General features: G+C 45.4%; 1 protein-coding gene across 2 annotated transcripts in view; it reads left to right on the top strand.

Moving 5' to 3' along the window:
- The window catches only part of CSTPP1 (centriolar satellite-associated tubulin polyglutamylase complex regulator 1), a 187,089-nt gene that overhangs the window by 157,334 nt on the left and 16,457 nt on the right, over positions 1 to 13,298 (top strand). For both annotated transcript variants that reach the window (XM_049714379.1, XM_004264073.4), the window contains one exon: positions 6,765 to 6,849. In XM_049714379.1, coding sequence (XP_049570336.1) covers positions 6,765 to 6,849 — 85 coding nt within the window. The remainder of the gene's footprint in view (positions 1 to 6,764; positions 6,850 to 13,298) is intronic.

Here is a 13,298-nt window from a genome sequence, read left to right as displayed (position 1 = left end):
AAGTGCCACGTGGGGAGTGAAGCCGTCAGATGTCTGCCTCCTTCCTCTCCCCTCCCCCAACTCTCCCTCTCTCCCTTCCCCTCCTTGCAGAGTAGCACTGAGATATTTACTCAGCTGTGGACTGGTACCAAAGCCTCAGTGCCCTGGGGAAAGGAAGGGGTAGTATGGTCATGCCCTGAATTATCCATGTCCTTCCGAGCATCTCTTGGCAGCGCGGCCTGGCTGGGGGTGAGTGTCATTTGGAATGAGCCTTCACAACCCCTGCATAAAAGAATATAAAAACAATTGCAGCTGAAAATTGGAGAGTCCACTCATGGACTGTGGTGTTCTCTGGCCTCTGTGGTAGTTCCTGTTGAGATCATGCAGCCAACCAACTAGAGGTTGTCCAGTCCTCTGGGATTCTCCGTGGCTTGGTAGCATTTCATTATCTCCAGCTCCAGTCTCAGCACTAGCTCACTCAGCCCTCAGCATGAAGGCAGTCATGCAAATGAACTCAGAGTAAACCCCAGTTCATCCTCCAGAGTTTTGGAGGTAAAAACCCTTGATTCAGGCTTTGGGGAAGGCTTCTCTGAGTAAGGAACAAAGGTATGGCCCTCATTCCTTCCATCTGGCACTCCTCCACTGGTCTCTTTTAGTGACACCACTCTGACCCTGGAAAAGGCACCATTTCCTAGGAAGAGCAGGAAGCATCTGAATCTTCAACCACACACTGCCGCAGTTCTTCTGAGCAAACGTGTGGACACGTGTGGTGGTCTGAGAGGAGGATGTAGAGATGACTAGGCTACCCCCACAGAGCTTCAGACCAGAATTTCCACAGCAAGAAGGCAGACCAGATGTAGAAAAGATAAGAGAAGGTCTTCAATCCTTCTTTTCCAAGAAAGGAGGAAGTGAGAACGAGTTAGCCCTTGAATATATTGGGCCTCAGTAATTTGTGACAAGATTACTTTTCTTAGCCAAATAAACTCACTATAATCCATCCAATCATAATCCATCCAATAATAATCCATCCATCCAATAATAATCCATCACTCTCTAGGATTAGAGTAGGGCTAGCCAGGAAAAGAATACTTTGAGTCAGGGATTGGTTATCTTGAAAACTCCAGTATTCAAAACTCCAGCTAGAGTTGTAACAGTAGTAAAGTGAATCACTAAGAAGTAAACCCTAGGCGGCTTCTGATTTTCACGGTAAAATTGGTGATCTATCCCAATGAAAATAAATACTCTAGTTGATTGGACTGAGCACTTGATAAGAAAGTGCTGGGAGTCAGCAAGGCCATGGAATGTAGTTACGCCTTCCATAATGTATTGAGTTCACTGAGAGCTGTGGTACCCACCAACCAGGACGTTTTCCATTTTCAGCACTTTACAGCTCCCGGCACCTCCTCACACTGCCCTGAACTTACAGTCATGCCTCCTGTGCCTGGAGATCCCCCATCTCTGTGTTCACACAGTGACCAGAAACTCGTCCCTCCGAATTTTCATCTGGGTCACTGTGCGGTGCATGTTTTTATTCAATCATTCCTTCAACAGATATTTACTACTGTATGCCAGGCCTTGTGCTGAGGGCTTTCGTTCAGGCCAAAGATGCCTTAATTTCAGGACTTCAAGTTTTAACCAGTTAATAATTATTAAATAATTCTCCCATTTATTGAGCATTTTGCTAATTTTTCAGAAAAGTTCCTTATATACAAATTACCTCATTTGATTTTTACAACAATCACACTAGGTAGGTACTGTGATTAGTCACATTTCTAAGAGGAAACCAAGGTTCAGAAAAATTGTCTAACTTATCCAAGTCATACTGGTGGTAGGTAGTGGAGGCCAGGTTTTGAAGCCAGGTCATCTGATTACATAGTCTGCGCTCTGCACTAACACAACTGCCCTGCCCAACTGGAGGGTATCTGTATGTTTAACTTAGATACTGGGTTGGCCAAAATGTTCGTTCGGGTTTTTCCATAAAATGTTACAGAAAAACCCAAACGAACTTTTTGGTCAACCCAATAAGTCTTTAACTTAGATGTAAAGTTTGTCAATTGCCTGGCATAAACAATCCTATCATCAGAAGTCAAGTCTCCCACTAACCAGCCAGATCACACCTGCTAGAGTAGAACTTGCAGGACCTTTGGAGCTAGACAGGCATATGTCTGAATCTCAGTCCTCCCTCCTCTTACTAGTTCTGTCTCCTTGAAAAAGTAATTAACCTTAAAGAAACCCTAGTTTATTTCTAAAATAATAACAGCAAATACTAACAGAGCACTTATGATGGGCTATTATTCTTAGTTCTTTTTTTTTTTTTTTTTTTGAGGTACACGGGCCTCTCACTGTTGTGGCCTCTCCCATTGCGGAACACAGGCTCCGGATGCGCAGGCTCAGCGGCCATGGCTCACGGGCCCAGCCGCTCCGCGGCATGTGGGATCTTCCCAAACCGGGACACGAACCCGTGTCCCCTGCATCGGCAGGCGGACTCTCAACCACTGCACCACCAGGGAAGCCCTATTCTTAGTTCTTAACATTAGCTCACAACAACTGAATGATGTTGGTACCACCATTATACCCACTTTATAGATGGGGAAACTGAGGCATAGAGCACTTAAAGGTCAGTAATTTGAAATCAGTGGCAAAGCTTGGATTTGGACCCAGGCAGTCTAACTCTAAAGTCCATGCTATGGGCCACAATGCTGTACTGTGCTGCCTCCTGAGATGGTAGGATTGAGGGTGTAGAAACCTCTGGTCCAGAGCCACACAGTCAATGGGACTATTACAAGGTTTAGAATAAGAAAATTTAACAGCTCTGACCACCCACAAAAAGAGTAGCACCAATTTGTGGGGAGTGTTCTGATTTTGATCTTATACCAAAGTCGTCTTATGTCTTTGCCTTTGAACTTTCAGGACCTGCTGGCTGAAGCTTTCCTAATTGTGGGGGGATTCCTTTAGAGAAGGCATCTGTTGGTACACACCGCTTACCTTCCCTGCACCTGCCAGGATGGAGAGCACCGGCAGGTGGGCGGGGATGAGAAATGGCCATGTAGCCACCAGCACAGGTGTACTCATCCCCCACCTTCCCATGGCCTCCGGCTCAGCAAAGGCTGTGGTGCTGGAGCTGCAGTCTTTCCTGTTGACAGTAATTAGAACCTTTCAGACTTAATTTCTTACATGAAAAAATCCCAGTTCACTTGAATTGTCTCCTTGATCCAGTTCACCTGGAGCTATTTAGTTCCTGCAGTTTGTTTGGGGAGGAGAACAAGCTATTAAGCCTTCACACATTACCGTTGATAAGATCAAGGTGCGGAAAATGTTAGTTGGGTAAACTTTGGAGCCAGACTGCCAGAGTTTGAATTCCAGTTCCAGCAGTTAAGCATGATCTGAGTTTTTGTCTGTGAAATGGGAATAACCATAGTGAAGATTAGATAAGATGAGATGGCACAGGTAAAACCCTTGGAAGATCAGTGTCTGGCCCATAGTAAGTGCTCAGTAAATGTTAACTGTTAGTATTATTATCGTTAATTAAGCCCATCCAGCCCTTAGACCCCAGCCTAGGATCTTGCTCTGGGAAGCCAAGTCCCCTTCCTGTCCCCCAGGCTCTGGACCCTTCTCTCCTCACTTACCAGATGATTTCATCTCTCTATGCCTCCACGCCCTCATCTGTGAAATGTGGCTGGGAATGCCAGAGTCTAGAGTCTACTTTGTGAGGTTGTTGTGAAGGTTAAGTGAGCTAATTCAAAGCCTGAGCACAGAGCTCAGTGACTAGTCAGTCTCACTACTGTTATTCCTGAAGCACCAAGGGCTGCCTGGAAGGCAGATCTTTGAGATCTTGGAGAGCTCTTAGAACCAAAGGACCCAAAATAGGCAGGAGCATTTAGGGTTAACCAATGCCTGAGTGTGAGCCTCTGGAGCTGGGGAGACCGCTGGCTTGTTGGGAACGGAGGAGGCATTAAATGAATGCAGACTGCAGAAGAGTCTTCAAAACCAGGTTCGGCTCAAGCAATCTGACTGAATTTTCAAGGCAGAAAAACTTTAAAGGGGTTTAAGCATTTACACTCAGCAAGAAGCACCTTCCTCCTCTCCTGCCTTTGCCCCCAGGAGTTAAAAACAAAACCAAATAGCTCCTGTTGTTTGGTGTTACTATGTTCTAGACATTCTGCTGAGTACTTTATTGACATCATCTTTTTTGATCTTGACTTCAACCCTGAAAGGTGGGTGTCATCATTCCCATTTTACGGATGAAAAACTGAGATTTAGAGAGATTGAGCAGTTTGCCCAAGGTTGCATACCTGGGAAATTGCAGAGCCAAGATTTGCACCCAAGCCAGGGGGACAGGAGGAGGACAGCTCCCATTTGTTCATCAGTGTTCTGATTTTGGAACAACACTTAGTGCTCACCATTCTCCCAAATACCCACTGTACAACCCAGGAGTGTCTCCAAGTGGCAGATGCCTCTCCCTTGAAATTATCTGGCCTTGATATTATCCTACTTCTACTTTAATAGAACTGCTGTCTTCCACAATTAAACTGGCCAAAGTTGTTTATCTGCCTGCACTTCCCGTTCATCTCTTTATCTGACTATCTTCCTCACTTTACATTGGGGATAGTCAAGTTCCAGAAGTGGTGAACAGGATGTATTCTGTTTTTCTGATGTATTTAGTATTTCCAAGAACTGTTGTTGCATTGGAGAAGTACAAAATTATTTTTGTAAATCATTCTTCTACGCTTAGGAAGCAAGTATTTGAAGCACATGAGTTAGAATATCATCAAGAACCTAAAAGAGAGCTGAGGGTCTGGAAACCAGGAGGCTGAGATCGATTTCCAGCACTGTCTTTCTTGATTGAATAAGGGGGTCATACAACTGTCTCAGCTTCTCATTTTCCTTTACCCTGTTTGTCTTCCCGAGGATATCTTGTAGATAATTTGGGGGATAAATATGAATAACTGTGAAATACTTTGACCCCCCCTAAGAATGTTATCAGATCCATCCACCAAATCTTAGCCTAGAAAAGCATTAATGGGGACTACCTTGTGGTCCAGTAGGTAAGACTCCAAGCTCCCAATGCAGGGGGCCTGGGTTCAATCCATGGTCAGGGAACTAAGATCCCGCATGCATGCCACAACTAAGAAGCCCTCATGACGCAACTAAAGATCCCACGTGCTGCAACTAAAGATCCCACATGCCACAATGAAGATCCCGCGTGCTGCAGCTAAGACTGGGTGCAGCCAAAATAAATAGATTAATTAATTAATTAATTTTAAGAAAGAAAGGAAAAAAAGCATTAATGATTCAAAGATAGAACTTTACTTTATTTAGTTCCTGCCAGAACTCACTTCTCTCTATACAGGGGGTTTTGAAGTGAGAATAAAGTGGGAACATATTAGATTCAGTGGCTTTTCTCCCTTTCGTCTTTCCTGTCCCTCACCCCAAGTCTGCGAGCCCACAAGTGGCTATTACTCCTTCCCTTGAAGAACAAAACCTCCTACTAGGCTGTGCCCTAGGTCAGGCGAGTGAGGAGAGGAAAGTGCACACCCCATTGTGGCCAAGACGAAGGCCGCAAAAGCCATCTTGATCCTTTGACCTACATTGACGCTGAGTCTGTCGCTTTGGTGTCCCTGACTTTGGCAGTGTGGTTAGTCTAACTCTATGCCCCCACCTTGAATTGAGCCTTGATGAAAAAGTAGTAGGAACCCAGGCCTGTCCCTGGGGATTTGGGGTTTTTATCTTGGAAACGCATCAACCAAACTATCAGGGACAGGAGATCTGGATTCCTGTGGCTTGAGCTAACTTAGGTCCAAAGAAACCCAGTGCCTGTGATCATCATCTTCATTCCCCAAATGTGGCCATGGCCTCTGGATTCCCTCCTCTCACTCATGCTCCCAGTTAGGAGGGCTTCTGGGTTGCTTGATCTTGCTTTACCATCAGCACGTCGTTCCATATTTGAAATGCTTCGGTATATGGAATACTTGTGGATGGCAGCTGCCTGACTGATCTAAAATCTCTTGGCTTTGGGACATGCAGTAACAAAACAACTTTTAAACACCAGTGTATTTCCTCTCCCTTGGCATTCTATAAACCCCCCTGAGATTTACCTCTCTGGGTTTTCTACTGGGTCACAGAGCCTCATCCTGGCTCATCTCTCCCAAAACACTGCTTCTGTATATCAGGAGTCACTTGGTTGCCTAGATTGTATATCTTGGACCTTGGTCTTGGCTTCCTAGAATAGGATGACCAGATTTGTGTGCAGCCATCCAAAAGGAGCCAGCCTGCACAGTACTGGATGACAGAGTAAGAAGGTCTGTGGGTTGCTATGCTGTATTCTACTCCTCCATACGTTGCAAGACTGCATTTGTCTTAATACTGCTTGCAGATGTTCTGTGGATGGTCTCTGGACATGTTGTGGTGAATGTTACCATGCCAGAGAATTTCAGCAAACTTAGCAAGCTCTGAAATCACTCATTCTTGTGGATTTGCATACATAAGAAGGCTAATGAAGGTACCCCTCTAATTCCCCCTTCTTACCCGACCATCTTTCAAACCAGTGAAGCTCCTTTGGCCAAAATGTTGTAGCTGGGTGCCTCCCATCCAGGAAAAACTTTGTAGAAATATTGATCTTAAAATCTCACCCTTGGAGGGTTAGTGGCTAATGCAGCCTTAACACTGACTCACCTTTAAAAGAGCAGATCTACTGAGAGTAGGTCTGAAAACCATGAAATGATCAAAAAGACAGCAGTGACTTCACATGCAGAGACCTAATGTGTTCCTATCCATTTCCATTCCAGATTTGCTGACCATGAGGGAATATCACTGCTTGCTGCAATTACTGTGCCCGGATTTCCCGCTGGAGCTCACTCAGAAAGCAGCCAGGTATGTCTCCTGGGCTTTTGAAGTCAACTCAGCCCCCTCTTTGGCCCAGGCTTCTGAGAGAAACCTGAACTGTATACAAACAAACATACCATTAGGGGAGAATGAAACTGATAGGGAAAAAACTGGCATTTGGAGAGGGGTCTATTTGGGATTTGCCCAAAAACATAATACTTTCTGCATTTCCAAATGGAAGCCAAATGATCTTTGGTGGTTTCTGCGGGGAGTTTTATGGTCTGCAGATAGAGTTGGGAGGTGGTGAGATGAAGAGGCAAACACACACACACACACACACACACACACACACGCACACAGGCACGTACACAAAGAAATATCCCTAGAGGAAATTCTGAGAAAATATGGGGCAAGTTTGACAGCGACTTGTAATAAAGGGGGTTGAAGTTCGAGACTGGAAAACATGAAGGTGATAAAGCCCAATTGAGGGAGGGATAAATTGTATTACTTATGCTAAAAGAAGGTTTTCAAGATTAGTGCAGAACCAGGAAGACTTGGTAGAAATAGTTAGAACCCTCTAATTTCTGTGTTTGGTTTCACTGTCATTCACATTTTTTAACCAGATGAGGTCGTTGGGCTATGCCTCAGTTAACTTTTACTTATTTAACTGAAAACCTGCGCTAAGGCAGCAAGTGGAAGTATAGCAAAAATCTTGTTTTCTGAAAAATGCCAGAGCAGAGGATTTTTAGGAAAATACTCTGCATTATATCATACATGACAGATACGTGTCATTAGACATTTGTCCAGATCCATAGAATGTACAACACCAAGAGTGAATCGTAAATCTAAACTGTGGACTTTGGGTGATGATGTCTCAATGTAGGTTCAACGATTGTAACAAAGGTACCATTGGTGGGGGATGTTGATCTGGGGGAGGCTGAGCACGTGTGGAGGCAGGAGGTATATGGGAAATCCCTGCACCTTCCCCTCAATTTCACTGTGAACCTAAACCTGCTCTAAAAAAGTAAAATCTAAATAATAATTTTTTAAATGCCCAGCTTCCCTAAATCAGTCAAGTATATTTACAGAGTAGAGTTGACTAGTGAACAGGGAGGGGCTTAGGGGCACCGACCCTCTGTGCAGTGGAAAATCCAAGTATAACTTACAGTCAGCTCTCCATATACACAGTACCTCCATATACATGGCTCTGCATCCGTGGGTTTAGCACCTGCGGGTTCAACCAACCGCAGATTGCGTATTTGCTATTGAAAAAAAATCCACATATAAGTGGACCTGTGTAGTTGAAACCCAGGTTGTTCAAGTGTCAACTGTATATTCACGTCCATCACCACAGTCAGTTTTATAGCATTTTAACTACCCCACCAAGAAATCCAGCACCTCTTAGCCATTACTCCCCAATCCCCCCATCCTCCCTAGCTCTAGACAACCACACTCTGTCTCTATATATTTGCCTATTCTAGACATTTAAAATAAATGGGATCGGGCTTCCCTGGTGGTGCAGTGGTTGAGGGTCCTCCTGCCGAGGTAGGGGACGCGGGTTCGTGCCCCGGTCCGGGAAGATCCCACGTGTCGCGGAGCGGCTGGGCCCGTGAGCCATGGCCGCTGAGCCTGCGCGTCCGGAGCCTGAGCTCCGTAACAGGAGAGGCCACAACAGTGAGAGGCCCCCGTACCGCAAAACAAACAAACATACAAAAAAAATAATAAATAAATGGGATCATATGATATATGGTGGTCCTTTGTGACTGGTTTCTTTCACTTAGCCTTATGTTTTCAAGGTCCATCCACATTGTAGCAGGTCTCAGTACTTCCTTTCATCAAATATTTCTTGAGTGCCAATTTTGTGCCAGGATCTATTCTGCATATTAGGGGTACAGTGATGAATAAGATATAGTTCCTGCCCCTCAAGGAGCTTGCCATTTGATTTAGAAGTGGATCCCTTGGGTACCGATCACGGCCTGCCACCACTTTGTGTCACATCACCTTGGTTTCTGTCACTGCACAGCAGCCTCCGTCCTCCTGTCCCACTCCTGAAAGGTAGCGGGCGAGTGTGAGGGTGAGCCTTCTGTATGATTTTCAACTCCACCAGCCCCATTTTTGCATTTGCCCCACCCATCTTCCAGACCCTTCCAAACAATCTGATGTGTGTAAGCATGGCAAGATTAGACTAGAAGGAATAGAACCCTCTAAGATCCGCAGATTCGTACAATTATTGATACCAAGGGGCTTCTGGAGTGGCATTCCCCTAGCTGTGTCAGAAGCTTACCTCCTCCTCAAGAGGCCTACTGTTCAATAGAAACTTCAGACCTTTCCATTTGAGGAAGAGGAAGCAAGGTAACCAGTCCATGTCAATAGCAGGGAATGTGAGGGGATGATGGGGATGCCAGTATCAACAACAGAAGGGCCCCAGGTGAGCCTCAGGATACTGGCTACAAAATTAGAGATGAACTCGGGACTCAGGCTTTTGTGTCAACCCTGCCTCCCCAGTGCCCTGCTTTCCTCACTCCACTCCAGCTGGTATGTGTGTGGAAAAATTGCATACATCCCAGAAAGTGCCCTCTGATTGTTTAAGCTATTCTCATCTTGTCCTGAAGGTCAGGATCCCAACTTCCTCACACACAAACCCACGCTTCTGACCAGAACTGCAAATGGGGGTGGTTAGGCCTCCAAGGCAGTTACTCTAGCTGGAAGAGGCACTGCCCTCTCCTGTCTCACTGCTGGTCTCACTGTATTCATGGCCCTGAGGTCTGGGGACAGGCCGCAGGAGGAGGCTCCAGTCTCTGATTCTGTGCACGTAAAAGAATGTAATCCACAGGCAGCTGTACGCCAGAGCCTGTTCAGCGGCAGAGCAGCTCCACATGCACCTGACTTATGTGCGGCCAGCACCGTGGCCAGGCCCCGGAGCGGCAGGTGTGAGCCGGAAACAGGAGAGCAAAGAGCAAATAGACTCCATGACAGCGCCCAGCCAGAGATCCCCTCCACCGCACACACTCCTGCAGCAGTGGGAGTCGTTAAGTAATTTTATCCCTAAGTGGTCACCATAGCTTCTCCGTCTCCAAGGACTGGGAGGCTTTCCTGACGGTTAAGAACATTCAACTAGAGCCAGAATTCTTGAGTTCAAACCCTGGTTCCACAATTTACCAGCTTGTGCCCTTGGGAAAATTATTTAATTTCTTTGAGCCTCAGTTTCCTCATTTGTAAAGTGGGAATAATCGAAGAAGCATATAATGTGCTTAAAATAATGCCTGGCACAGAGCAATGTTAGAAGCAGTGGTATTAACCTTGACCTTTAAGAGCACAGGCATCATAGGGTTAGAAAGACCTGGGTGTACACACCACCTGTGCTCTATTAACTGGATGACCTTGAGGATCTCTCTTAACTTCTACAAGCCCTGTTCCCCTATCTGTAAAATGGGGCTAATAATAATAACTAACTCAGGGCGGTTGTAAGATTTCAACAAAAAATTATATGTAAATTGCTTAGCACATTATATAATCCAATAAATAATAATTTCTGCTGTTAAAATAATGCTAGTATTATTGTTATTACCAGATTTTTTTAAATAAGTGAGAAGTCAGACATAGAGAGCAGATTTGTGGTTGCCAAGAGGGAGCGGGGGAGGGAGAGGGATGGACTGGGAGATTGGGGTTAGTAGATGCAAACTATCACATTTATTTATTTGTTTGGTTGGTTTTATTTATTTATTTATTTTTTTGGCTGCATTGGGTCTTCATTGGCTTTGGGCTTTCTGCATTGGGCTTTCTCTAGTTGCGGCGAGCCAGGGCTACTCTTTTTTTTTTTTTTTTTTTTTTTTTTTTGCGGTACGCGGGCCTCTCACTGTTGTGGCCTCTCCCATTGCGGAACACAGGCTCCGGATGCGCAGGCTCAGCGGCCATGGCTCACGGGCCCAGCCGCTCCGCGGCATGTGGGATCTTCCCAGACCGGGGCACGAACCCACGTCCCCTGCATCGGCAGGCGGACTCTCAACCATTCCACCACCAGGGAAGCCCCGGGGCTACTCTTCATTGCGGTGCGTGGGCTTCTCATTCCGGTGGCTTCTCTTGTTGCGGAACACGGGCTCTAGGCGCACAGGCTTCAGTAGTTGCAGCACACGGGCTCAGTAGTTGTGGCACGTGGGCCCTAGAGTGCACAGCCTTCAGTAGTTGCGGCATGTGGGCTCAGTAGTTGTGGCACACGAGCTTGGTTGCTCTGTGGCATGTGGGATCTTCCCGGACCAGGGATCGAACCCATGTCCCCTGCATTGGCAGGCAGATTCTTAAACACTGACCCACCAGGGAAGTCCCAAACTATTACATTTAGAATAGATAAGTAACGAGGTCCTACTGTATAGTGCAGGGAACTATATCCAACCTCCTGGGATAAACCATAGTGGAAAAAAATATTAAAAAAGAATGTATATATGTGTATAACAGTCACTTTGCTGTACAGCAGAAATTAGCACAACACTGTAAATGAACTATACTTCAATTAAAAAAATTAAATAAGTGAGAAGTTCCTGGGTTCCCTAAGGCAGTGGTTTCTGGCCTTTTTTCCCTTCACAAAGTTCAGAAAATAATATATAACAAAAAGTAGGGTAAAGACAGGACTGCCTGTGTCTCCTCCCTCCTGGGCCGGGGGGACCATCACACCTGTAACCCATTCAAGGCCCAAATGACACAGGGGTGGGAAGCTTCCCTCCAAGGGTGAAGATTTAAAGCAGTGGTTCTCCAACTTGAGTGTGAATCAGAATCACCTGCAGGACTTACTAAACCGCGATGGCCCAGCCCCATGCTCAGAGTTCAGTGGGTCTGAGGTGGGGCTCAAGAATCCATATACCTTATAGGTTCTTAGGTGATGCTCATGGTCTGGGACCACACTTTGAGAACCACTTTAGAGCATTGCATGCCAACCTCTTTCTGGCATTTTAGAATTGATTGCATTAAAAGGAATTGCTTTTCCTTCTCACTCTTGTCATCTGAAACACTAACTCACTTCTCCCTCACTTAAAGCCAGATTTCCTAGTGAGTAATATATGTTTAACAGGAAAAGCTCTTTTATCATGGTTATATGCTGACTACATATAGTGCTTCAAAAGCACATAAACTCCTCTAAGGAATCTAGTTTTAGACCTAACAAGTCACCTCCATTTAAGAGAGTCATTTTTCAGCTGGTCCCTGTATCACAAAGGTTGAATGGCCTAATGGTGTAGGACTCAGGTGCTGGAGCCAGACAGCCCTGGGTTCAAATCTCACTTCCTTCACTCATAGGCTTGTGACCTTGAGCAACTCCTCTGAGCCTCAATTTCTTCATCTTTAAAATGGAAATATAATAGCACCTGCCTCATAGAGTGTTTTTAGGATTTAATGAGATAATGCATGTAAAATACCTGTCACAAAGTCTTTTTTTGTTTGTTTTGTTTTGTTTTTTTGGCCGCACTGCGTGGCTTGTGGGATTTTAGTTCCCCAAACAGGGATTGAACCCGTGCCCTTGGCAGTGAGAGCACAGAGTCCTAACCACTGGACCGCCAGGGAATTCCCTTACCTATTATTTATTTATTTATTTATTTAGGCTGCATCAGGCCTTAGTTGCGGCACGCAGGATCTTTCATTCTAGCATGCGAGCTCTTTGTTGTGGTACTCAGGCCTTTCTCTAGTTGTGGTGCATGGGCTTGCTAGTTGTGGCTCATGGGCTCAGCTGCCCCATGGCATGTGGGATCTTCATTCCCCGACCATGGATCAAACCAGCGTCCCCTGCATTGCAAGATGGATTCTTAACCACTGGACCACCAGGAAAATCCCTCCCTTACCTATTTTTAAAGAATATAATTATAATTAGTAAGTGGGGAGTGATACTTCATTCCTATATTCATTTTTCAAATGTTTATTGAGCATCTACCCTCTGCCAGACCTCATGCCATGCCCTGAAGATACAGCTTTATGCTCTCTTGATGTCTTTCTTTATGCCTCTCCTCTGCAATATCATCCTGCATAGATCTCCTCCCCAGATCTGACCTGCCATCTGACAGTGTCACTGTTGCCCCAAAGGTCTTTCACCTAAACAGACTATCCTTTCCCTCCCCATTCTTTCATTTACCAAATATTTATTGAGTGCCTGTTATATTGCCAGTCGTGCTTGTGGAGGGGCTATGACAATGTTGCTCCAGCCCTGGAAGAACTTACAAACTGACAGAGCAGCAGACATTAAATAAACGAAGAGCTAAGTGCTATAGAAACATATAAACAGGATACCCAGCCTAACCTGGGGAATCATGAAAAACTTGTCCATAAAACAGAGATGTTGAACCTGAGACCTGAAGGATTAATAAGAGATGAATTTGCCCTATCAACTACTAGGACTGATTATAAGGCCATCATAATGCCAACTAAAAATTTGGAACTTGCCATCTGCCTTTACAAGGATTAAGCCACTACAGCCGCTGACCTTCAACACACCCTGAGTGGGATTCAGAGTGAAGATC

Source organism: Orcinus orca, chromosome 8 (genome assembly GCF_937001465.1).
Source record: "Orcinus orca chromosome 8, mOrcOrc1.1, whole genome shotgun sequence".
Lineage (NCBI taxonomy): Eukaryota > Metazoa > Chordata > Mammalia > Artiodactyla > Delphinidae > Orcinus > Orcinus orca.
Note: the sequence above shows the minus strand (reverse complement) of the source record. Positions and strands in the feature narration are given on the sequence as shown.